Source organism: Dermacentor albipictus, chromosome 2 (assembly GCF_038994185.2).
Source record: "Dermacentor albipictus isolate Rhodes 1998 colony chromosome 2, USDA_Dalb.pri_finalv2, whole genome shotgun sequence".
Classification (NCBI taxonomy): domain Eukaryota; kingdom Metazoa; phylum Arthropoda; class Arachnida; order Ixodida; family Ixodidae; genus Dermacentor; species Dermacentor albipictus.
In genome coordinates, this window is record NC_091822.1 from 189071954 (window position 1) to 189096203 (window position 24250).

The 24250-nt window shown below is 43.6% G+C and overlaps 1 protein-coding gene across 1 annotated transcript in view; it reads left to right on the forward strand.

Moving 5' to 3' along the window:
• cactin (cactin, spliceosome C complex subunit) overlaps positions 1–24250 on the forward strand; it is a 38846-nt gene that overhangs the window by 5838 nt on the left and 8758 nt on the right. Inside the window, exons 4-14 of the mRNA XM_065453538.2 lie at positions 267–320; positions 905–1051; positions 1750–1821; positions 4730–4792; positions 7350–7404; positions 7474–7562; positions 10301–10451; positions 15066–15221; positions 17401–17510; positions 17620–17807; positions 19997–20162. Coding sequence (XP_065309610.1) covers positions 267–320; positions 905–1051; positions 1750–1821; positions 4730–4792; positions 7350–7404; positions 7474–7562; positions 10301–10451; positions 15066–15221; positions 17401–17510; positions 17620–17807; positions 19997–20162 — 1251 coding nt within the window. The remainder of the gene's footprint in view (positions 1–266; positions 321–904; positions 1052–1749; positions 1822–4729; positions 4793–7349; positions 7405–7473; positions 7563–10300; positions 10452–15065; positions 15222–17400; positions 17511–17619; positions 17808–19996; positions 20163–24250) is intronic.

A 24250-nucleotide genomic window follows, 5' to 3' on the forward strand; every position in this document is an offset into this window, starting at 1 on the left:
TTTGTTTCAGAAGAGACCTCAATTAGAACACAGATATTTCTCATATCTTTGTGAGACATCCAAGTGCTGGAACCTTACTGCAGCATAACTTAGCAGGGTGGCTGATTGGTCAACTTGGTGATTCATTGCATGCTGCAGCAGTAGTGATTCACTTACTGCCCCATTTGGCATCAATTGGTGGCATTCAGCAATAAATATGTAGAACTCACAGTTGTAGCTACTTGGAAATTGCCAACGCAGGATGTTTTTATCGTTTGCTTTTCCAGGAGGCCAAAGAGCGTAAGCGAAAAGCAGAAATGGGCTGGGATGAAGAATACCTGGTAAGGATTTCGAAAATAAATGGCATTATGTGCGTCCAGTGCAGCATCCTCCATATTTTTCTAAATACCAAATCTGTCTTATGCAACTGTGGTTAATTGAAAGTTTTGACAATTTAGACCAAAAAAAATATATGTGGTCCCTAATAGCTTAAATTAATGTGAATTGACTGTATCCAATTTCCATTAACCATTTCTAATCATAGGATCGAAGGGCAACTAAGGGGATGTCTTTTTTACTTTGTAAAGGAAGTGGTTGTTTCAGATTTACCTGTGTCTCCTGCTATGAGCAAGATAAATTGTATCTTGAGAATAAGTATGCAGAAATAAGCAAAACAAACAGAATCTACACCAAAATCAATATTGGATCAGGCAGCCCGAAAAGCTGCTTCTGAGGACGTCGGCAGCGACAGTAGGACAGGCATGTGCTGAAGACAGGAGCACTCGAAGCAGCATATTAAATCAATGAGTTAAACTACGAGAAGCCGTAAACATCCTCGTATTGCACTGTTGTTCTTGGCAGAAAATATAAATAAAAGTTGCTGTAAAAATTGAAGTATTTAACACTGGCTGGTTTTCTATTTCAGGGCTACACTAACACTGACAATCCCTTTGGAGATGCCAACCTGCTCAAATCATTTAAGTGGGAGAAGAAATATGAACGAGAGGGTCTCAAACACGTTTCTGAGGAAGAGATTGAGCACAGGAATCGCCTCAAACTAGAAGAGAACAGGGTAAGTGCCATTGTTGTCGAACCTTCTTGGAATGAATTACGACTAATTTTTACGAGAGAAAGCAAGAGAAAGAAAGAGAAGGCTTCATTGCATGCTCACTCAAGTGGTTAATTTATTTGTTCATTTGAACCTCAATATAAAGAACTCGGATATAACAAGTTAGCAGATATAACTAAGTAAGTCTAACATGTTTCTCACCAATATCGGCTTGTAATACGTATATGCTTATAACAAATATTGCATACAAGGGAAGTGTTTTCGTGTTCAGGTTGACTTTGTTATAACTAGGCTCAACTTACATTCAACCCCACTGGGGTTATTGCAAGCATGAAAAAAAAAGGAACAGGCATGTACGTGCTGGTTATCAGCTTGACGCATGCCTCACATGCAAAGCAAAGAGTACAGTAAAACGCAGTGTCTGAACAAAGATATTCAACTAGATGCTTTTCATACATGCAGACCAAACAGATGACTATCACTCATAGTCTTTGAGACTTTGAGTCTTTGAGAAAATCTAAAAAAATGCTTAGTGATGTGGCCAGTACAGCTGCATTGGGTAGCATGTTTCGTTCCTGTTCCATTCCACTGTTTCACTACATGTTCTATTTGCATCTGTGTCATCAAAATGTGTTTGAAAGTAACAGCCCCAGCTGACTGTGCTGAATTCACTGTTGATGCTTCATTGCTTGTGCATGCAGCGGGAGCTGGAGAAAGTGAAGCAGAGGCGCCTGGAGCGGGAGAGGGAGCAGGAGGAGCGTGAGGAGGAGATGGTGAGTCTTGCGTGTGCTGTTTTATTGCGTAGTGCAGTCAAGCCCACTTTTTGGCCACGTGCTTATGTCATCTGCTTTGGCTACGGGAGGTGGCTGGTTTGAAGCCTACTGCTGGTCACCTACCGGAGCATACTAAATCAAGCATAAGCTTCCCCTGACCTGACAGCCAACTTTCTTCAGAGATGCTCGCTTAGGAGAGGCCTCCCCAAATCCAGCTAACCTCTTTGGGGTTAAAGCAAATGCAACCTGAAAAGGTAGTACTATCGCCACATGCGTGCCTCTGACCCAGGCACTGTGTGCATCCTTGCACGCTGGTGTCATGGCATAATTCTACTGACACAGTCTGTGGCAAGCTGTTCTGAAGTCAAGCACATGACCACTCCTAGTGGTCACCACAGCCTTGCACTGCGCCGCATGTTGGTCAACCGAAAGCAGGATTCTCTGAGGTGCCATTGAAATATTGTTATTATGAAAGCGTCAAGAGTGCTACAATCATGGGCTGCTCTCATGGGCGTTTTCTTGCTGTAACAACCAGTGTACAGTTGTACAGTACTCAGTAAATTCATGTGCACGAAAGTAGAGTTTGTACCAAATGCACTCAGCATTTCACGACCATGTTAACTTGACGATATTGTGCTGAAAATTGATAAATTGCTTGAATGATAGCCTGGAATGATGGCGCTCAAGAAGAGAAAATGAAATAATCTATAGCTTATCATTTCTGTAGTAAAATTAAGTTGCACAGAAAAATCTGCATCGAGGTTTGCTTCTTTCTGTTTGTTTTAAAATATTAGTATATATGTACAATAACTTGCAGTATGTGCTTGCTGTCTTGCAGTAAAGAATTTGTAACCTGTGAACTTTGCCTACTTCAAAGTGGAAATAAAAGAACGAGCTTACGCTGACTACATATGTTAAGCATGTGCAGCAAAAATGGCGCTCTTTGGTCAAACCTGGCCCTTGCGCCATAAAACACCACACATCATCATCATGTGCAGCAACAACACAGAAAAACGAGCAGGTCATGTGACCATACAGGAATGTGGGACGAAACCTGATGTCACCCATGTCAATGTCGCAAATTTGCAGTTTGCATGCTAAAACGTAACTTTTAGCATGTTTCTCTATTGATATAATTAATGTTGTTCCACTGCACAAGCATTGAGACAGTTCTCAAGAGCATATACCAGTAGCAACACAGCTAAATTTTATTCCTGGTCCTGAACCATTTCACTTTGTGAAGGTGGATGACTAGCGAAACTGTGTAGGAAATGACAAAGTGGTGACACAGAATTTTGAACAAAGGTTAAAACGCATTTATTGTCTTGATCAGTGGTCATCGTGAAGAAAGGTACGCACACACATTTTTATTTTAATACATTCATATTCATTCATGTTATACATTTGTTATACACATTCATTATCTACATCTGGGCTTTCATTTCGCGATATATTGAGGCAAGGAATTTGAGACTGAAATCACCGCACTGACTGGCAGTGGGCCAGAGCCATCAGCGCCTTCACAGAGGGAGGGGCAGTATGGGAATGCTTGCATAATAGGTGACATCGGAGCCAGCTGCGGAAGAAGACGATGAAGGCACGAGTAATGTATTGAGGCAAAAAATTTGAGACCGAAATGTTAATGAAAGATGGAGGAGACATAATGCTTGGAAAATTGGTGGCTCTTTATACAAAGCATCTATCGACTGCAAGAGTCCCAGAAAACTGGAAGAATGCAAACATTGTACTAATTCACAAAAAGAGAGACGTTAAAGAATAGAAATATTATAGGCCCATTAGCTTTCTCCCATTGTTATATAATATATTCACCTAAATAATTTCCATTAGAGTAAGGGCAACATTGGACTTAAGTCAAACAAGGGAACATGCTGGCTTCAGCAAGGGATACTCTACAATGGATCACATCCATGTCATTAATCAGGTAATCGAGAAATCCGCAGAATACAATCAGCCTTTCCATATGGCTTTCATAGATTACGAAAAGGCATTTTATTCAGTAGAGATACCAGCAGTCATAGAGGCTATTCAGTAGAGATTCCAGCAGTCATAGAGGCATTACATAATCAAGGAATGCAGGCCACTTACGTAAATATCTTGGAAAATATCTTCAGTGAATCCACAGCTACCTTAATTCTCCACAAAAAAAGCTGGGAAGACACCTATAAAGAAAGGGGTCAGACAAGGAGACACAGCCTCTCCTATGCTTTTCACTGCATGCTTAGAAGTATTCAAGCTATTAAACTTGGAACTGACAAAGAAGTTTGAGAACAAATTGAGGACCGTGCAAAGAGCAGTGGAACAAAAGAATGCTAGGCATAATGTTAAGAGACAGAAAAGAGCAGTTTGGATCAGAGAGCTAACCGGCATAGGCAGTATTCTAATTGACATTGAGAGAAAAAAAATGGAGCTGGGAAGGTCATGCAATACGTAGGTTAGACAACCGGTGGACCACTAGGGTTACAGAATGGGTGCCTCAGAAGACTAGGTGGGGCAATGAAATGAAGAAATTCAGAGGTGCTAGTTAAAATCTGTTGGTACAGGACAGGGGTAATTGGAGATCTCAGGGAGAGGCCTTCTTCCTGCATTGGAGATAAAATAGGTTGATGATGACGATGATGCAGAAATTTAACTTTCAGCATGTTTTTCTATTAATATAATTAATGTTTTTTTCTCTGCACAAGCATTGAGAGAATTCTCAAGAGCTTATAGTGTAGTAACATGACTAAATTTTATTCGTGGTCATCACAGGGTGGCATTGTAACAAGTGGTTTATTTTATAACAGATTGCAGAGTGAATGTGTTGGTGCCATTTTTATGCCTGGTACGTTGTTTTAACCTGTATTAGTAAAAGTGGTTTATACTAAATTGTTTGCTGCCCCTTTTACAGACACGTATCCAGAGAGACAAGGAGGCTGCTCAGTTTCAAGAGTGGGAGAAGCAAGAAGACAATGTGAGTTGCTCTTGTGCATTGCTAAATGACTAGGTTCATAATTGGATACAGGTGCACAGGAAGCCACCAAAAGCACTACACTCAGTATGAAAGGCGTAAATGTGCATACTATTGCTACATACCGCAAGGTGAATAAAATCCCGTCTAGACTCGTGTAGGTGCCGCACCCCCACCTTGATAGCCCAAAATTTTGGGAAAGAAGAATATGGCGAAAGCCATCTAGCAGCGGCTCTTAGACGGGACCGAACCATATGGTTACTCGTGTAACGGCCACACTTTTCTTGCACAATTTTGACGAGGTGCGTCACTTACATGAGACCGAACCAAATAGTTTGGTCCTATATAAAGGCCAGGATTCGTCAAAATTGTGAAAGAAAAGTGCGACCCTTACACGAGTCTATGCGGTACACAAGTGAATTAACAACTCAACTTTTCACAGCTTCTGTGCAGGTAAAAGTAAAGTAAGGGCATTGCTTTGCCATATACGTATTTACCGTCAAAACCCGCAATAATGAAATCCTGCGACAACGAAATCCTCGTGACAGTAAAATATTTTCATATCCTGTCGAATGTTCATAGGATTTGATGTATCTTGTACCTCTTGACAACAAAATGTCACTATACTACAATCCTGCATCAGCAAAATTTGCCAGAACGTAAGCCAGTATGTTACCCACTCTCGCAAGGCCAGTAGCTTCTAAAATGTGCTCAAATTCATTTGCTTTGCACTAAAATTGCACAAAATACCACCTCATTACAGTTGCGTGGGCTACACCGTTTTTGTTTAAAAAAACAACCAAGTGCCGGAAGCGATCATTTGAGCGTCATGGCTGCCACCTCGTTTGTTGCTCGCCTGTTTGAAGTGGCACGCATGTTGCTACCACCATGTGGCGACGGTTTTCGCACACCTAGTGCAGTGCGCAATGTATGCCTCGGTGAGAAAAAGGCAGCAAGAACAAGGAAATCCACATCCCACCAACGGGGAATTGCTTATGGCGCTTGAGATGGCTGTCGCAGCATCAAGTGCCACACATTGGGCCATGATTGAGCAATCGTCCGGGAATACACATCCCTTGCTTCAGTAACATTGATTTTGTTGCCACTTGACAAGCATTGCACGCGGATTCAGTGCCGGACGTAGATTTGTGCAAATGGGCCGTAATCTCGATCGATTACCTTCAGCTATACGAGATATGATTACTTTCATGCTCAGCACCAGATGTGTTGGCGCTTACGGGCGACAGCGTGCGGTGGAGTAATGCCGCTGTATGCGTGGGGTGCTGTTGCTCTGCGTCCAGTGCCGAAAAACGCAAAACTGGCCCGTCATGCCGCCCGGTATGACAGCGAGGTCCGTGTTCGCTTGGGCGAGCGCAGCCTTCACGTTGTCAGTCAAGTGCCCACGGTAAGAGTCGACGACAAGGAGTGAGTTCTTTGTCAAAAGGGCTCCTGGACGCCATCGCCACACAATTTTAAGCCACTCTTCCACCATTGCACCCGTCATCCACCCGTTCTCATTCGCCTGCACGATGACATTTCTTGGGAAAGTTTCTTGAGCAGGCAGTGTCTTCCTTTTAAATATAATTTAAGGAGGGAGGGAGTTTATGTCCATCAGCTATGCAGCACAGCATCACAGTTGTGCGCTGCTTTTCGTAGCCCGCAGAGTGCACCTTCACCTCCTTGGCACCCTTTTCATTCACAGTATACACCACTGGCATATCAAAATACACAGCCGTCTGGTCGGCGTTGCCAATTTGCCCAAGGTTGTAGCCTGCCGCTTCTCTCTTTCGCAGCACGTAGCACTGAAAAGCTATCAGCTTTTCTTCGAAATCGCTTGGCAGTTTCTAGGTTATTGAAGTGCGACGTTGGAGGCGGAAGCCGAAGCGCTTCCTGAATTTCTGAAGCCAGCCCCGGCTGGCTTTGAAATCCTTTGGCGTTCAGCCTTGCTCCCTCGAAAGTTCCCTAGCTTTTGCTTGGAGCACTTCTGTTGTCACTGGAAGGGCAGCTGCTCTCTGTGTCCGAACAAAGTCGGCCAAAACTGTCTCCACTTCGTGGTGATGGCTTTTCTTTGGTCCGCTAAATGCCATCCTCGTTGCAGTGCATGCAAGAAGCTGCTGTCATTGTCCCCTTCAACGACGGACATTTTTCTCGTCGACGCCGAAGTTCTGCCTGGCTTGAAGGTTCGACGATGCCTCTGCGGCTATGACAACTTTTCGCGACAGTGTATTGGATTCTCCTGCTTGGTGCCATCGCGCTAACACCACGCCACACACCGATACGGCCGACACGACACAGGTCAAAATGGCGACCTCGCTTGTGTACAGTTGGCTACTGGCACAGCTAGTAGCGGCTGTGACAATGACTTTTCTAGATGGCGCTAGCCATGCACCATATTTAGCAGTTTCAATGAAAAACTGGTGTGTTTTTTAAGATCCTCAATTCTAAGATGACCTTAGAGTTTGTAATATAATTATTTGAAAAAAACTAACAGCCTACATTCGAATAAATACGGTACATGACCAAGGCAGTGTTTCATGACTTTTGTGCTCCTTCCTTCCAGTTTCATCTGCAGCAAGCCATCCTGAGGTCCAAGATACGCATTGAGGATGGGAGAGGTAAGTGGTCTTGAGAAGAGTTATCGGCATCTTTGACTTAACTGTGTTTCTTTGAACTATTCCTACCAGCTAAGCCCATCGATTTGCTGGCCCGCTACATCAGCGCCGAGGGGGAGGACTTTGGTGTGGAGATGCTTGAGCCTTATATCTACTTGAATGTGAGTTTGCTGCATCCTAGCCTCTCTATTTTACTATTGCCAGGGGCATGCGTCAGGTGTGCCAAGTGGTATTAAAGTGCACTATAAGCAGATGCAAACTGTTTTTTCAGAGGTACTTTATTATTTCGACTTCCCGGTGCTACCGCCATCTACTCCATAGAACCAATTTATAACAGTGTAGTGTCCTCCCTTGGGCAGCAAGAATCCAGTAGCGTGCACCTGCATGAGAAAAAAATAAGGACGGCACCTGGCTGTGGCATGTGAAGCCATGGCTTGCAGTTCTATTCTGGCATCGATTCGGGTCAGCTGTCTCTTCCCTTCGCTCCTGAGGCATAAGCCTACTAGTGGTTACCCGGATGTGATGTGGTAGGGGCAGAAGTGTGCCTCGATCTGGTGAAACCAAACTTGCGTGTTCTGGGACCAGAAGGGTGGGAGGCGAAGCTGCAGCAACAAGACATCCTGCGGATGTGAGTTCTGTTCCGTGGAGGGTTCGGGTGGATCAGTCATTGTGTTCGCAACAGCAATTAAAATTTCTCATGCTGTATTGTGTGTCGGTCAATATTTCAGGCTGATTTTTGTTCATGGTGCTGCAAACATGGCAGTCACAAACAAAGTTGCCACCATTCAGGCTGCTGCTTGTTCCCTCAATTTCATTATAGAGGTGATTCACCAAGTTTCTTAGTGCCTTAAGGCCACCACGAAGAGAGTTTCATTGAGTCGGCACTGAACCTCACGTCTGGTTGGCAACTCAAGATGAAGTGATGCTGGTTAGGCCTAGATGCCTGGTATGGCAGGAAGTTTTCTCTGGACGTTAGAACCTGTAGACAACATCGGGGATCAGGCATAAGATCATATGCAGAGGCTTGACCAACGGCCGCATGTATGATGCAGATTTTGTGGCTCTAGACGATCAGCCAGCACCTACCACATGACCAGATATACAATGTTTGTACGCACATGTACTGCATGGACCAATTAAACTTGTGTGTAAACACAAAGCTCGAAACTGAATTTGCATAATGCAGCCTACATTGAGGGTGTTGCAGAGTCAAGGTCGTGTGCATGATGTCAGCACTTCAGGACAAAGAACGAATGCATAATGGGTGAATACAAACACACCCGTGGCATTTACCGTCTTGAAATTTCACCTGACTAATTATTTCATTGGAGCACAATGTAGAGCAATATTCTGTAAAAGGTTTTCAGCTGTGCTGGAGTTGTAGGAAATAACAAAATTATCTTTACCATCAAATTTGCTTTTCTTTTTGGATTACCTGATTACTCAAATATCTTCTCAGCTCCGTTCGTGTCGAAAATAGTAGTTGGTGACTTGTCATCAAGGCAACAAACTGCTTTACTGAGCAACATTTGTATAGCTCACACTTCCCCAACCCCATTAAGAGAACTGCACGTGTCATCGCTTGAGACTATAACCGACACTTCAGTGTGACTAACATGATGACTTCATTATCATTCTTGGAATCATGTATGAAGATAGCCACTCTCTTTTTATTGCATAAAATAGTCTACAGGACGCACACAAATACCTTGCCACTATCAAAACCACATTACATATCTCGCAGGCTTCATAATCAGCATAGTTTTACTCGTCTTTTCAGCGCTTCCACGTGCAATTGGTCCGTGGAATGACCTCCCTGATATGTCGTCCAGATTCATGACCATGTGGCATTTATAAATAAAATAATAACCATCTGTGACTGTTTTTGCTTACCATATGGTCACTTGAAGTCATGTTTATAGATTTTGTAAGGATATCATGTAGGCCCACTCAATTCTGTATAACACCTACTAAGTATTTCACAATTTTATTATTACGATGTTACACCATATATATACTGCATTTCTTCATTGTATAATGTCTGGTTCTCCTATTTCCTTTGTTTGTTTTTATGTTCTTGTGAAAAATTATTGTCTAGTCCCACTCGTATAATACTCCTACATGGAGCCTGGGAAGTATTCGTAAATAAAAATAAAATAAAGATAAGCAGGCACGTAAAATTAGATGAAGGAAATAGAAATGTTCAAAAATGGGGCATTTAGTCCAAGGGAATGCAGGGGAAGGAGAGATGCTGCTACTTCTTTCAAGTTCTCGGAAGAATCAGCACCACCATCCCCCCCAACCGCTTTTTTACCCACCCCCAATTTTTTTTAACACTTATGCTTCCCTCACCGTACTCTGAACACCTGCTTGTTCTCTTCTTTTAACGGGGCTATATTTGAGTAAGCTATATAAACATTGCAGAGGAAAACAGTTGGTTTCTCTGACAATGACAAGTCCACTTGTCGAAATGTTGGCTTCAGCGCCATCTCTCGATCGACTACTGCTGATATTGCTCGGGAGCTGTTGGTGGGCTAGTTGGTTGGCAATTATTCTTCTAAAGGCAGGGAACTTGTTGAGATGTGGATGAGCGCTGTGAGCACTTGTGTTTGTGTAATTTAGTGTTCGCGCATGTCTCAACAAGGGCATTTCCTAAAGAACAATACTGTTGAGCATATCAAGTTTCTATGTTCTTGTGAACCTTTGCGTGTTTTGTTTCGAGGGCATTGCATTTTTCAGCCCTGACCGTGAAAATTGGGTGTATGTTACAATTGAGGGTGCACTAAAATTGAGTAAATACCGTATATAGTGTACCGTTTAAAATTAAATAATAATAATTTTCAACATTTATCAATAACTGGTTCACTGATGCCTCCTCCCCCCACTGCCTGTTGTACAGGGTCTGACCATGGAGGACTTGGAAGACCTCCAGGAGGACATCAAGGTGTACATGGAACTGGAGAACAGCCGCAACCTGAGCTATTGGCGTGACGTCCAGATAATAGTCGAGGAAGAACTGCGCAAGCTCCGGCGTCTGGATGGCTCATCTGGTAATTGTCGAGAGCTTTTTGCCTCCACTTCACTGTGCTTTCTACAGTTGTTGTCAAAGAAACTTCAATTTGAAGTTTCATCAGCGAAGTGAGATTGTGCCGGAAGTAGTTTGCGCCCTCCTACATCAGTACTGCTCCAAAGTGTGCAGTCTTTGCAATCGTGTTTTCACCTCTTTGTTGGGACTAGCTTTTTAAGCTGTACCTTTTTTTTTGAGATCAGATCAATTATATCAGTTCAGAATTACAGAATTAGAGAGATAACATATATGCAGTTAAACCTCAATATAATGAAGTCCGTAAAATTGGTACTTTAACTTCGTTATATCGAACTTTTGCTACATTGAAATTTGACTTCGCATTCAAAGAAGTACAGTTGCTGACAGGCTCTTTGAATCCCTTCCATTGCGCGTGCGCAATGGAAGGGATTACAAGAAATGTCCTAGTAATCAGGCAGTTGGCAAACAAAAAAAGTCATTTCAACGAAAAAAAACAAACTTGTTGAATTTAAGAGTGTGCAACGAAAGTCACGGTTTAATACTGCATCAATAAAGATATCTTCACAGCGGCCATGGGTCACTTGGAAAAAAAGAAAGTGAAGGTCTAATGCATTTTGGAGATAGATGCAAGCAAAGCTTTCGTGACCATTCCATCACTGTGGCTTACCAACTCCGCTTCCACTGTCGCTCAGAGTTAGACAACACCGAGAGCTACAGTCAACACCGCAAACTGTCCTCCACACAGTAAGACTGACGCAGCATAAAAAACCCTCGGATGCCCCCAAAATAAACTTCACCTTTTTTCGCATAGAAGTGGGGTGACACTTTTAATAGGTAATGACAACAACTTTGTTCATGGCTGCCATATTTGCTGTTCTGCAACATCACGTGCATGCATCATATTTGAAAGATCTAATCACTTTCACCAGTATCCCGGCCACAGCGGCCGCATTTCGGTGGGGGCGAAATGCGAAAACACCCGTGTACTTAGATTTAGGTGCACGTTAAAGAACCCCAGGTGGTCGAAATTTCCGGAGTCCTCCACTACGGCGTGCCTCATAATCAGAAAGTGGTTTTGGCACGTAAAACCCCATAACTTAACTTCACTTTCACCAGGAATCGGTCCCTTTCTTCAAGGAGTCAAGGATAGCTTCTTTCAACTTCAAGATTGCGGAGAGAGAGCCCTGTGGTATCTTGAGTCAAATGGCGCAACATTTTCTTCTCACCAGTTGAGATTGAGTGCAAGATACCAATCTCTTCATGCAATAGGGCCTTGCTTTTAATATCACTACTCACGCTGTCAATGTTTAACTTCAAGAAGCTGGGACATAACTAGTGGGGAGCATCAACAGAAACACCACATCAGGTGCTGACACAAAATGCACCTAAAATCCGAAGCTATGCATACTGAATACAATGCACCTATATGAATGGTCATTGGGATGTGCCGATACGATGCGCCGATATGTATGCCCCCTAGTGCATATGCTTGACACCACACTTGCCATATTATGGCCTCCGAGATTGTGCACTCTCCAATCTCGGAGGCCATAATCTGATTGTCCTCAGATTGACGGTTATAAAAATGTAACATCCTTGGCAGTAGAATGTTTTTATAAGTGGATAGGACTGTATGCTGCCAACCAATTTTTCTGAGCTGCTTGCACTTAGCTACAGCACTGCTACCTACTCCATAAAACCATACAGGTTTTCTGTGATAAAACTGAGTTGTAAGGCTTCTGTTGAACCAACACATAATTACAAGCAAACTTCCTGACTCTGTATCGGATCTCACTCAATATTTTTTAACATGATGCACACTGATATCGCAATGCAGAAACTGTAGCTGTCGTGAACAAAGTTGCCTTGATTCAGGTTGTCGTCTTGCTTCTATGCAATCTGAAAGCGAAGCTTTCTTGCGATGTCCAGTGGATTTGAATGCTAGTCAGTTCATTGGACTGCGTGGAAAGCTACGATTTGATTTGGTAAACCCAGCATTCGGTGTCGTACTTTGCGCAAGAGGTCAAATTTCAATATGGAAATTTAGTTATAACGAAGTAAAGTGCCGATTTTACCAACTTCAGTCTATCGATATTTAACTGTATTTACCTCTTCAGTCGTAGGAACGAGCTGTGACTGAAGAGGTAAATACCTCCTTATGCAACTAGGAGTGCACAACACCTTGGACGAGATAATCGAGGCCCAGGAGTCAGCCCAACTGGCCCGTCTATCCTGTACCCCGGCTGGAAAGAAGATCCTGGCAGTTCTAGGGATCAACCCTATCCTCATGGAAGAGCAGAAATATGAAATATCAGACAATCAAAGGAACAACATACGAGTTGCACCGTTTCCCCGTAATGTTCATCCTCGACACAACGTAGGCAGACGCAGGGCAAGAGCCCTCGCCCTCCTCAAGCGTACCAAAGACGATCCTTACTCGGCATGTTTTGTCGACGCAGCCCAATATGGACAGTCGTCTAACTTCGCCATTGCCCTCGTTGATCACAACGGACAGATAGTGAATGCGGCTTCCCTGAAGTGCTCAACACCAACCAGAGCGGAGCAGGTCGCAGTTGCTATAGCACTCCTAGACAACAGCAGATCACAAATCTTCACTGATTCGAGATCGGCGGTCAGGGCTTTCGCTTCAGGATCCATCGCTGAGGAGGCTCACAAGATTCTCAAGAACAAGATAATCTCTCCGCACACCATCACGTGGTTTCCGGCTCACCTCGACCCCCAGCTTGACTCGTTTCCCAATCTTAATGACATTGCCCACTCCCAAGCGCGCGCACTAACCCACCGCGCGGGAGCAAGATTGAGCTCAGACTCTGGAGTTCTCGAGTTTCGGGACACTCTCACTACTTTCAGCGAAATTACTATGCACTATCACCTGGGTAGGAGGACTTATCCTCCCCCTCACTGCAAACTGGCTAGACCTCTGGCGTCCACTTTACGCATGCTTCAGACGCAGTGCTATCCGAACCTGGCCCTTTTTCACATGATCACTCCAGAGGCTTTCAGCTCTACTTGCCCCGACTGTGGGGCTGTTAGCAATCTCGAACACATGCTCTGGCGATGCCCCTCGTTACAGGGACCCAATCGCATCACAGAACAAGAGTGGAGCTCTGCCATCCGGAGCTCGGAATATGCACATCAAACTTGGGCTGTCCAGAGAGCCCACGATGCGGCGGTTAGGCTCGGCCTACCAGTCCCCACGTGGGAGTGGCCCGCAGCTCTGCCCTAGGGCAAAGCGTCTCAGGACCTTGCTATTAAAGTTCTTTGTCTGTCTGTCTGTCCGTACCTCTTCAGTCGGGGACTCGACTAGCAGGTTGTTACGACTCACAAGTTGAGCTGTGCATGATAATGTGGATAGACAATGGGTGCGTGCCCATAACTGCCCTCGGCAAGGACTTGTACTTCTGAACTTGGGAATGTCAGTTGTGTTCCCTAGTTGAAACATTTCAGGGGCTCTATGAAATCAGTTTCTGTTGAAGATCCCTATTTAGCTATCAGGTCAGGAGCCCTAAATGCTAGGCATAAAGAGAGAAGGAGAAGTTCATTACTTCAACTAGATAAATCGTAAAACATGCACGCCAGGATACATGGCCAGCACAACAGCAGTGTTTTCTTGGAGAAAAAATTACCAAAACCAAGGAGTTTAGCTGCACAACTTCTTATAACCAAAACACTGCAATCACTAATGAATGCCATCCATTCTCAGTGCATGGCAAACACGGCTGTAAACAGTACATGAGGTCTGCTTTTATTATGTGTCACTTTTCAATGCATGTTTGGCATGTTCAAGCAGAGTACAGTGCTCATAGAGTTGTACAAATCATGCTCGGGACACAATGTGCATGCTTTCAACATTTTTGTTCCCTCTTAGCCAGCGCAAGGCTCCGCGCCACTTGCAGATGCATAAGAAGTATTGTTATGGGGTCCAGCACAAACTGCCGTTCGTCATTCAGAAGAATCACTGTCCTCACCTGCTTCTATTAAAAAGGCAGAAAACTACGCGAAAATGCAAAAGACGTGAAATTACAACAGTAATGTAGACTGACATTTAGTGTACTGCTGATGGCAGCAGTTACAGCCAGAAACTGAAGAGAAAGCATGACAAATAAGTACAGAACTACTAAGCTGCACAAGCAGAAACTCAGCTAATAAACTGTGCCCCTTGTGCCTTTACTACTGCCAGTATTGCCCCAATAGCTTTTTATAAAAGGAAAATTGTACCACCTGCTGTGATCTAGATAGCTAGTTACAGTCAAACATAGATAGGAAATAGTCCGGTATAACTTATTCATTTATGCAGGATAAAATAATAAAGGATATAATGAAATAAACATTAAAAATTTCTTTCTGATAAGAGCATGTAAAAAGTATATGTTTCTCACGAATATTGGATCACAGAAGTACTATGGTATTTCATCATCATCATTAGCCTATATCTTAGTCCACTACAGAGATCTCCAGCTTCCATTGTGGTTTGCGGACCACACCCACACTATATGTGTGAAAATTTCCTCACTTTATTAGCCTTTATAATCCAGTCCTTAATGTTGGCCTATGTTTTCTTTGGCTCGATACTGATTATGCGGCCTCTGTGTTACAGTGGATGCCCAAGTCGTAGAGCGGCGAGAAGGCATCAATGCGGCGGTCAGCCAAGACGTGGTGGAGGTGTTCAAGGGCAAGACCCCAGGCCAACTTCAGGCTCTGTACCAGCAGATTGAGCAGCGCATCCGTGCCAAAGAGGAAGGCCTGGATGTCCGTGAGTCTGCATACGTATCAGGAAGAATCATTTAAAGGGACACTAAAGAGAGATGCTAAATAACTTTAGACTGCTCAAATGTCCTTTAAAAACATTTTTTATTTTTTTCATTAACTTTTTCTAATAATAGGTTGATTATTACAGGAGAAAGTGAAAATTGCAGTTTCATTTCTTGATTTTAACACTAAGACTTCAACGTCACATCGCAAGCATTTTTTTTTTCTTTTTCTTATTTGAGCTGTTGTGGATCAGTAAAAGTTACTAATTCAAAGTTCAGTCTTTGGCATGTTTACAGTGTAGTGCATCTTTACTAAGAACAAAATTAACTAGGCCTGTGTAAATGTTGTCGAAATTCATACAGTGTGGGTGAGCTGGTGCAGGAACTTCAAAGCATTGTTGCCACCCAGATTTTTAAAACTATGTATTTTTTATCTTTTCTGGCTAACCTTCTCTTCTCGCGGTAAAAGCGGCTTTCTTGGTATTTTTGTACCGTGCGGGCTTCCGCAGAACCAATTTGCCATTTTCAGTGTCCCAGTGCCTCAAGTTGTTGATTAATTCGCCCTCGCTCCGCAATCAGCTAGCCTCCTGGTTAGCGAAAAGTTAGCGATTGTGTCCGACACGGTGTTGGACACAATCACACCCGCTGGACGCCGTATCAGATGCTGAATCGTACCGTGTGTCTCGTACTTCGTGGCAGCAAGTTCAGGGTGCAATCATAATGCAAGAAAAGAAGAAAAAATGCATTTCTTGATAGGAAAAGCGGGGGCTGCGTTCATTGCACGAGTGTGTTCACTATGCAAGTAAGTACGATACTTCAACCTAGTTTTTTCCACCTGTGTAATCCCTTTGATATTTTGTACCAAAGGAACAAATGCAGTTGTTTCTTCGCACGTGCATGCCATGCACATGTTCATCTGGCCCTTAATGTGGTCACTTTTGCCACTGCTCAGGCTTGGTTTGGCAGCACGCTCGTGGATTCAGCTGTCCTCCATGTCATACATGGCACTAGATATGAACAAGCCTACCGACATCAAGTTTCTCCGCCGGCGCCAGCACTTGTCATTCCCCTACTGGAGCAAGGCAGACTTTCATGGGTTGTCATGCCTGTCTCCTCCACTTATCGTTTCAGTAGCTGCGCCCCACTCGCATTGCATATGGGTTGCAATATTCAGTTCCCGTGAAACGATCAACATTGGCTAAAGAAGGGATGTCTCTCGAGCCAGCGTTTCAACAATGGGAGTGTCGTTGAGGTAACAAATGCCACAAATGCTCATTGAAAACACGCAGCCATGAAATTGCTTGGTGGGCGTGTAGAGTATGATGACAAAAATCGAAATGCTCAAAAACAAGAGTGTTTAGTTGTGTTAGCCACGGTAGAAAGGGCAGGGGGGGGGAGTTGAACGGGGGTTGCAGCTGATTCTTTCTAGTGGTAATAAGAATACAAGATAGACAAGTGTTCTCACGTGTAAGCAGGGGGTTGTCAATCCCAGGGGCCTAATTTTTCATGAGTACAGGAAGAAGAGGTACAGTCAACAGCCGATATTCCGGATGCCCACTTTTCCGGACATCCAATTTTTCGGATATGCCTGATAATGCCCAGACTTTTTGCCACAACCACAGATCTGAATGGGGTTATCAAAGCCACTACCGCTGCCATTTTGAGTATCTCGCTGCCTTGAACAGGCGCTCTTGCGTGCAGATTGTTGTTGTCTATGCCTGTGTCTTTAATGCTTTTCACAACAATGCCCGAAGACACTACACACGACGCACTCAGAATCTGAAAACATACAAAGTTGTTTATTAATTTTCACCTGCCAAGTTGGGGGCAAAGCTCTTACACGAGTGTGGCTCTGACTCAAGAGTATACAATACATTTGTCAAGACACAAGAGTTCTTTCTTGGCCAGGGCAACAGGCATAGTGCTTATGCATATGCTAGCATCTCTTTTAAAATTTTGATACTAAAATTCCAGACAGCGGTTTACTTATGGAATGAACTTTGAAAGCACTGGTAACACTTGTGTCAGTGAATGATGAAGCGCACAGACACCATTCACAGTGTTGATCTGAGTGCCCCCTGGCTACATAAGTTTGCAAGTCCATTAGCCTGGCCCTCTTGTTGAGCAAGATGAACCACATTTTGCCTTGCTAACTCTGCAGCTTTGCTTGAACAATTCCAGCCTACTGGGAGACGCTCCTGTCCCGTTTAAAGGCTTACATGGCACGAGCACGTCTGCGTGAACGCCACCAAGAAAACCTGAGGCGCAAGCTGTTTCAGCTTAAACAAGAGGTGAGAGACCAGCAGTAAGAAACAGCAGCATGTAGAGGTTTCATTCGTGCCCAGTGCTGGATGGGTGTTAGTGAGAATTGAGATAATCATGTGAAATTCGTGGTTGCAGCAAGGAGTGGAAAGTGAGCCACTCTTCCCGTGCGTCAAGACCGAGCCAGAGGAAGCCAAGTCAGAGTCTGCCGCTGAGCCACAGCCCAGCACATCTGCGCAGGAGAGCAGCACAACGATGAAGGAGAAAGAGCGTGAAGATGCTGGGGATTCCGAGGAAGAGCAGCCTGCAGAGGAACCTGTGCCTGAGTAATGCATTTGCACTGACCTTTCAGTCATGGGAAAGCCTGAAATTTGCTTCTTTGAATGGTATAGCCAACTTCCGTTAATTCGACGTTGATGGGACCGACGGAATTGATCAAATTATCAAGTGCATTGAATTGAATGAGGCAGCAAAAAGAAATATGCAGAAACCATCAATGATGATTATCAGTGTAAGCAAATACCTAAATGTTTCTGGAAAGCTTGCAGACATGCTATAATGTAGAACCTTGTTCATAGATTTCTGAAAAAAAAAGAAAACACTAGAAAGAAAACATACTAATGGGGAAAACGTACAATCCAAAATTATTAAAAAATTTTGCAAACTCAACTGTTGTTGACATCCATGTAATGCGAAGCGCTATGCAAATAATTGCAGCATAATATGCCAATGCGCACCGAGCTGGCAGTGCCTAAGCAGCGTTCCTATTGGATAGTGGGCGCTATGGATGACTACACTTTGTGCCTGCAGCTGTCATCAAATTGTGCCCACAAATTTAAAACAACAGTGTTAACAGACATCAATATTCGTCTTCCTTGCCAAAAAAATTCACAGCCTTGCCAGAAAGGTAACATTGATGGTGATAGCAAAGAGACAACTACATAAAGTAAGGTCCTTAGTTTTTTCAGCCATGCAAATTGTAGTAAACATTTGCTTGCTAATTAAATAGACAAGCAAGCTGTCACTCGCTCAAACAAGACGACCCTAACCACTCGATCGTGTCATAACACTACTTGATGAAGAGCTCCGGCAAAGGGGAGAGAATAGTTCTTGCTGCCTCTCGGCTCACCGTGTATCGGAAACTTGAAATTATGCGACCTTCAACCCTAGACATGCACGCCATCTCGGCTCGCGCTCTGCTGTGGTATAGCCAGGGGGTGGCACATCAGGCATGTGCACCCCTTGAAACCCCCCCTCCCCCCCTTTCCATCCCTGTTTCAAGTGGGTGTCCCCTGAAAGAAATTTCTGGCTACACCACTGTGCTTTTACACTTGCCGCCAGTAACCTCTGAGATATGGTGTGTGACCCATGTATGCACTCAGCCACTGGGACGGCCATGCGCAGCCATGGCCAGGGTAGAGGAAATGGGCACGTATCTCCTGCCCAACCCCTAAGGCATGCTCATCCTGTTAACGCGTACTCAACCCCCACCCCCGCCTTGTGCTGAAGGTATCATCAGTTCTCGTGTTCTTCATAGGGTGCCTCGATGTGCGTGCATCCAGGCACCCTGTAGTACTCTTAACTGCTGCTCTCCCCACAGCCACTGCAAGTTCTTTACCAATGTAACAGGTGGCGCAGCAGTGTTTCCTGCAAACTGCACTCCGGCAGTGTGCTTTGACAGCGTTTTTACTATCGAACTTCTCATGGGAAAAATGCATGCAAATAACTTCTGCCTCAGCCAACATATTTATAGCTATTGCTAGATTTAACAGCCATACAAGCTCCAAGTACAGTACATGCTTGAAATGGCCGAAAACTTCATTAAATCGAAACAATGTCACAAAATTGCTTCATTAAACCATGAAAAAAAGAATACATGATTCCAATGGAACTAGGATTGGAAATTAAAATAGTTCTTTGCATTGTTGATTTTCGTAAATCTGGGTTTGTTATATCAAGTTGTGACTGTATTTGTGTTCAACTGTATCAAAGTTCAACTGTACATGTATCAAGGGTCAACTGTATTTGAACACTGCTTGTGTCTTTGATGTGACACAGAAGAATCGTAGTGTGGTTTGGTGACAGTTTTTCTCCTGTACATCTTATTATGTTTTTATTTTGCTCTTGCTGTTTTCATTGCACCATATCTATCAGTCCATATAGGAGTGTTCTTTCTGCAAATGATAAAACGAGTTGGAAGTCAGTGCTGTCCTCATTCTCCATTTCCATCCATGTACCATATCGCGCAGTAAGTACATTGAGCTCAGGATGACCCAGTAACTAGCCTAAACGTTTAATTTGCTCAGCATTTGAAACTCTTCTTTTCGTGTGGTCATTGTGGTATCTGAGTGTTGCATAATCATCTGCCTGGATTTTATAGGTTATCTTCATCTGCATTGCTTTTTATCACAGCCAGGAGTCACACTGGGCTACTGGAAATAATTCTATTCATACTGGACACAGACACAGTTGTCGACACAACAACCATGCTTCAAAAGGGGCCATCTCTGTGCAGGGACCCGCTGGTCAAATGTGAAGAAGAGTATCGGGCAGGAGGCTACAGTCCTCGGCTGATGCTTCCCGATGAGGTTGAACCAGGCACACTGTTTATCGATGGTGACGAGGATGAGCAGCGCCTGGAGTTTTCCCGGCAACAGCTGCTGGGCACTGGGCGCATCCAGGTAAGCGAGTGGTTCTCGACTTTGTATTCATTGGGGGACGCTTCAACTAAATGTAATGAATGATGTGGAACCAAGTATAACCGCCGTATTCAGAAATGCACCTTAACTTGAAGCCCACACTTGATTTAAATGATGCATGTCGTGAACACACCAAAGGAAACGCAATAAGCGTCTTGGGCACGTTCACACCAGGCATCATTTACCATATTATTTCGATTCTAACGCGCCCTCGATTGTAACGTCCACCCATCTTCTGTGACCAAAAAAAACGAGGAAAAACCGCCCTTGATTGTGACGCACACTCATTTGCCATGACCTAAAAAAAGAAAATTCCATTGCAGTACCACACATCTCATTCTTTCATACAAAAATAGAACTTTCTCTCATTTGGAAAAAACAAAAATTTACTCGCAATGCACTATAATTGCAATAAATTAAAAAAGTTACAGTTTTGCCTGAAAGACGAACCATCGATGACGATAGCAAATTAGTAAACAGCTATACGAAAAGTAAGGATAGTAGTTTTATTTGTATAGCCTTTTAAACATTCGCTTACTAACTAAATTAACAAGCATGGTGTCACGCAAGCACAAGCAAACATGAACACGTCTCACTCAATGACCGCAGAAAGTCTTTATCAAAACGCTGGAGTGAGAAAGTTCGGTAGCGGGAGCGAGGGAGTTGACCTTTGTGTGGCTTCTCGCTTCAACGCGAACTAAGCGAGGAGAACACATTTCGGTGCACCTAGAAGTGCAGACTCTTGTCTCCGTCGCAGATCACTTTCACGATGAGGGCCGCGCGTAAGTAGCAGCCACGGGTGTAGAACGCCTCTCCTGTTTGCGCCAGTCCCACACGCAAGTTTTTGGAACTCCGAACACCCATGATTTGGCCCGATTTCTGCCCACCTCCGCATACGTGATTGCTTTCCTTTTAATTGCGGCATCGTGATGAACTCAGCTTGTCATTGCAGTTGGCACTTTCTATTTTTTTTTTTCAATTTTCAATTTCAATTTTTATTTCAATATATACATTTGGTAATGATAGCATTCAGTTGATAGGTATAAGCACATTGCGCTTGTCGACCAACCAGGCAGTAGATAGAGCATCTAAATGTATACAACAAAAGTGTGCCACAGAGTTATTGTATCAACATCACATTCTACCCATCATTTTTCTGAATTCAACAATTGAAAATGATATTCCAGATGTGCATAACAGCATCTTACAAAAACCGGATTTATACACAGAGATCAATGATGTGTTAAAAAGAAAGTGTAATAAAAAATGAAAGTGTATTTGATGTCAAGCCAATGCAGTTCATGTAAGAACCTTTGTGTTACATTATATATTGGCCCCCACAGACACACACCATTTTCTAATTTCTTTATGCATTTTTTTTCTTTTGGAGGTAATTCTGGAGAAGTCATCATCAATTTCATTAAAAAGACATGGAACATAATATTCACACCTCTTGCTATCATAATTAGTATGACAACGTGATTCAACAAAGCGCTCTGTTGTAAGTAATGTTACATTTTCGCGAACTGGTATCTTGAAATCATCAGAAAAGTATTACCACGAACGCACAACAAAATTAAAGAGTTGCTGTATTCGCAGTACACCAAGAACACATGTTTTTTCTAAGTCAGCTGGTTGCAATGGAGTGTCATAAGTTACTGTATTTACAATTCATTTAATTGTATTGTTCAAGGTTTTTTTTATCTAGTGTGAGCAAATGCCATACTATAATGTTATTGCATACATTAATACAGATTCAACTAATGCTTTGCATATAATTATCTGCAAATTCAGTGGTGTTCTCCCTCGCAAGTTGTACTTCCATGCTGATAGAGCAGACGCAGAAAGTGGGAAGACGGGCAGTGCACTAATCTAAGCCAAAGGAGACATTGCCTAAGCACATGTACTACAGCACATGGAGGAAGCTACAGCAGCTAGGCTCGAAACGCGTACGAGGAGGCCATTTTGAAATGCCGATGGCACTATGGTAACGCATATTTAGGGTTGTACTCGATTCTAAGGTGCATGCAATTTTTGGGCCCATTTTATAGGAAAAAAAGTGCGCATTAGATTCGAGTAAATATGGTATATTAGGTCAAACATGTGCTTCAAGTTAAGAGGAAGCTTTAGCTCGGGCCCAACTCTGGTGCGGCCTATTCAAATACATGTAAAACACAAACACACATGTCCATTGCAGGCAAAGGCCTCTCCCTGCGTTCTCCTATTATACCTGTCCTGCGCCAACTGATTCCAACTAGCGCTTGCAAATTTCCGAATTTTGTCACCCCACATAGTCTTCTGCCGTCCTCGACTGCGCTTCCCTTCTCTTGGCGCCCATTTTTTAACCCTAATGGTCCACCGGTTACCTAACCTATGCATTACATGACCTGCCCAGCTCCATTTTTTTCTCTTAATGTCAATTAGAATATTGGCTATCCCCATTTGCTCTCTGATCCACACTACTCTCTTTCTGTCTCTTAACGTTATGCCTAGCATTCTTAGTTCCATCGCTCTTTGCATGGTCCTTAGCTTGTTCTCAAGCTTCTTTGTCAGTTTCCAAGTTTCTGCCCCATATGTCAGAACCAGTAAAATGCACTGATTGTACACCTTTCTTTTCAATAATAATGCTAAGCCTCCAGTCAGGAGCTGACAGTGTCTGCCATATGTACTCCATCCCATTTTTATTCTTCTGTAAGTTTCCTTTTCATGATCAGGGTTCCCTGTGAGTAATTGACCTAAGTAAACATACTCCTTCACAGATTCTATAGGCTGGCTTGCGATCCTGAACTCTTGTTCCCTTGCCCGGCTATTGATCATTATCTTTGTCTTCTGCATAATAATCTTCAACCCCACTATTACACTCTCTCTGTTATGGTCCTCAATCATTTGTTGTAACTCGTCCCATGTTGTTGAACAGGACAGTGTCAATAGCAAACCGAAGGTTGCTGAGATATTCTATTCTAAAAAGGGCTCTCCCTGCAGTCTCCAGTTACCCTCTCTTGCATCAGATGACTTCAGCTTATGCCATCAAATTTCCTAATCTAATTTTATTTAGAAAGGGCGATGCTCTTGCATGCTGTCTGTAGAAAACTAAACAAAGGGGGGTATAGCATTGGAGAGTTAGCTTCCAGGAGTGGTATCTATAACTGGTGCTGTAGCTCCCTGACAAAAGCCAAGATAATCATAGGCCACCAACGGTCCTCTACACTTCTCACCAGTCGAATCCACTCCTCGTAGCCAGCAATAAAGTGCCAGTTGTCTGCTTTACACATTATGTGACCTGCCATCATGATTTCATGTAACCACTGCAACACTACAGTGAAAGTTCATTAATTCACAGCTCATTAATTCGAAATGTTGGATAATTTTAAGTAGCCGCTGCGGTCTGTCTAACAGTGTATTGAAAGCAGTATGTAACGCATCCCGCTAATTCACCCTGAAATCCGTACCGCCACCGACTAATCTCAACGAGCCAGCTCACGACGCTGCGCGAGGGCTTACAGACTGTGTGGCGCTAGGGCAGCCAGGCTTGGAGGTTATGTACTGCACCATGTTGGCGACGCTGGCGATGCCGCGCGGGCCGCGCATCTTTGCTTATTCCATCTGCGGCCCTTTGTTTAGGCCGGATTGGAGAGAGACTCATTTGTGCCAGGCCAGCCATGGCCAACACCTCTGTTATAGGTCGGTTCTCTCCCTGTCTCAAGACCTTGAAGATAAAGATGCGGACTTGGCGCTGAGTTTTTTTTTTTCTGTTTCTTTATTTTTCTTTTTTTTTTTTCATTTTACATCTTGGAGGCTATGCTCTTTCTCTGCAAGGTGTTCTGCCAAGAAGTGGCACTAGGTAATTTCTAAAAAATGGCAGCCATGACGTTCACAGTAACAGAAAAGCATGGCCTTTGAAATTTGTGGCTATTATACAAAGGAAAGCATCACTTCTATACGTGTTTGGACGCCACCTGTGGCAACATGCAGCTAGTGCAGCAACGAAAGTACAACGGAGACCAACATTGCAGCAGGTTGTAGTGTGTTTTGCGAGTGCATTGTAGAGCACAGTTCCTGTTCCTGCAGGA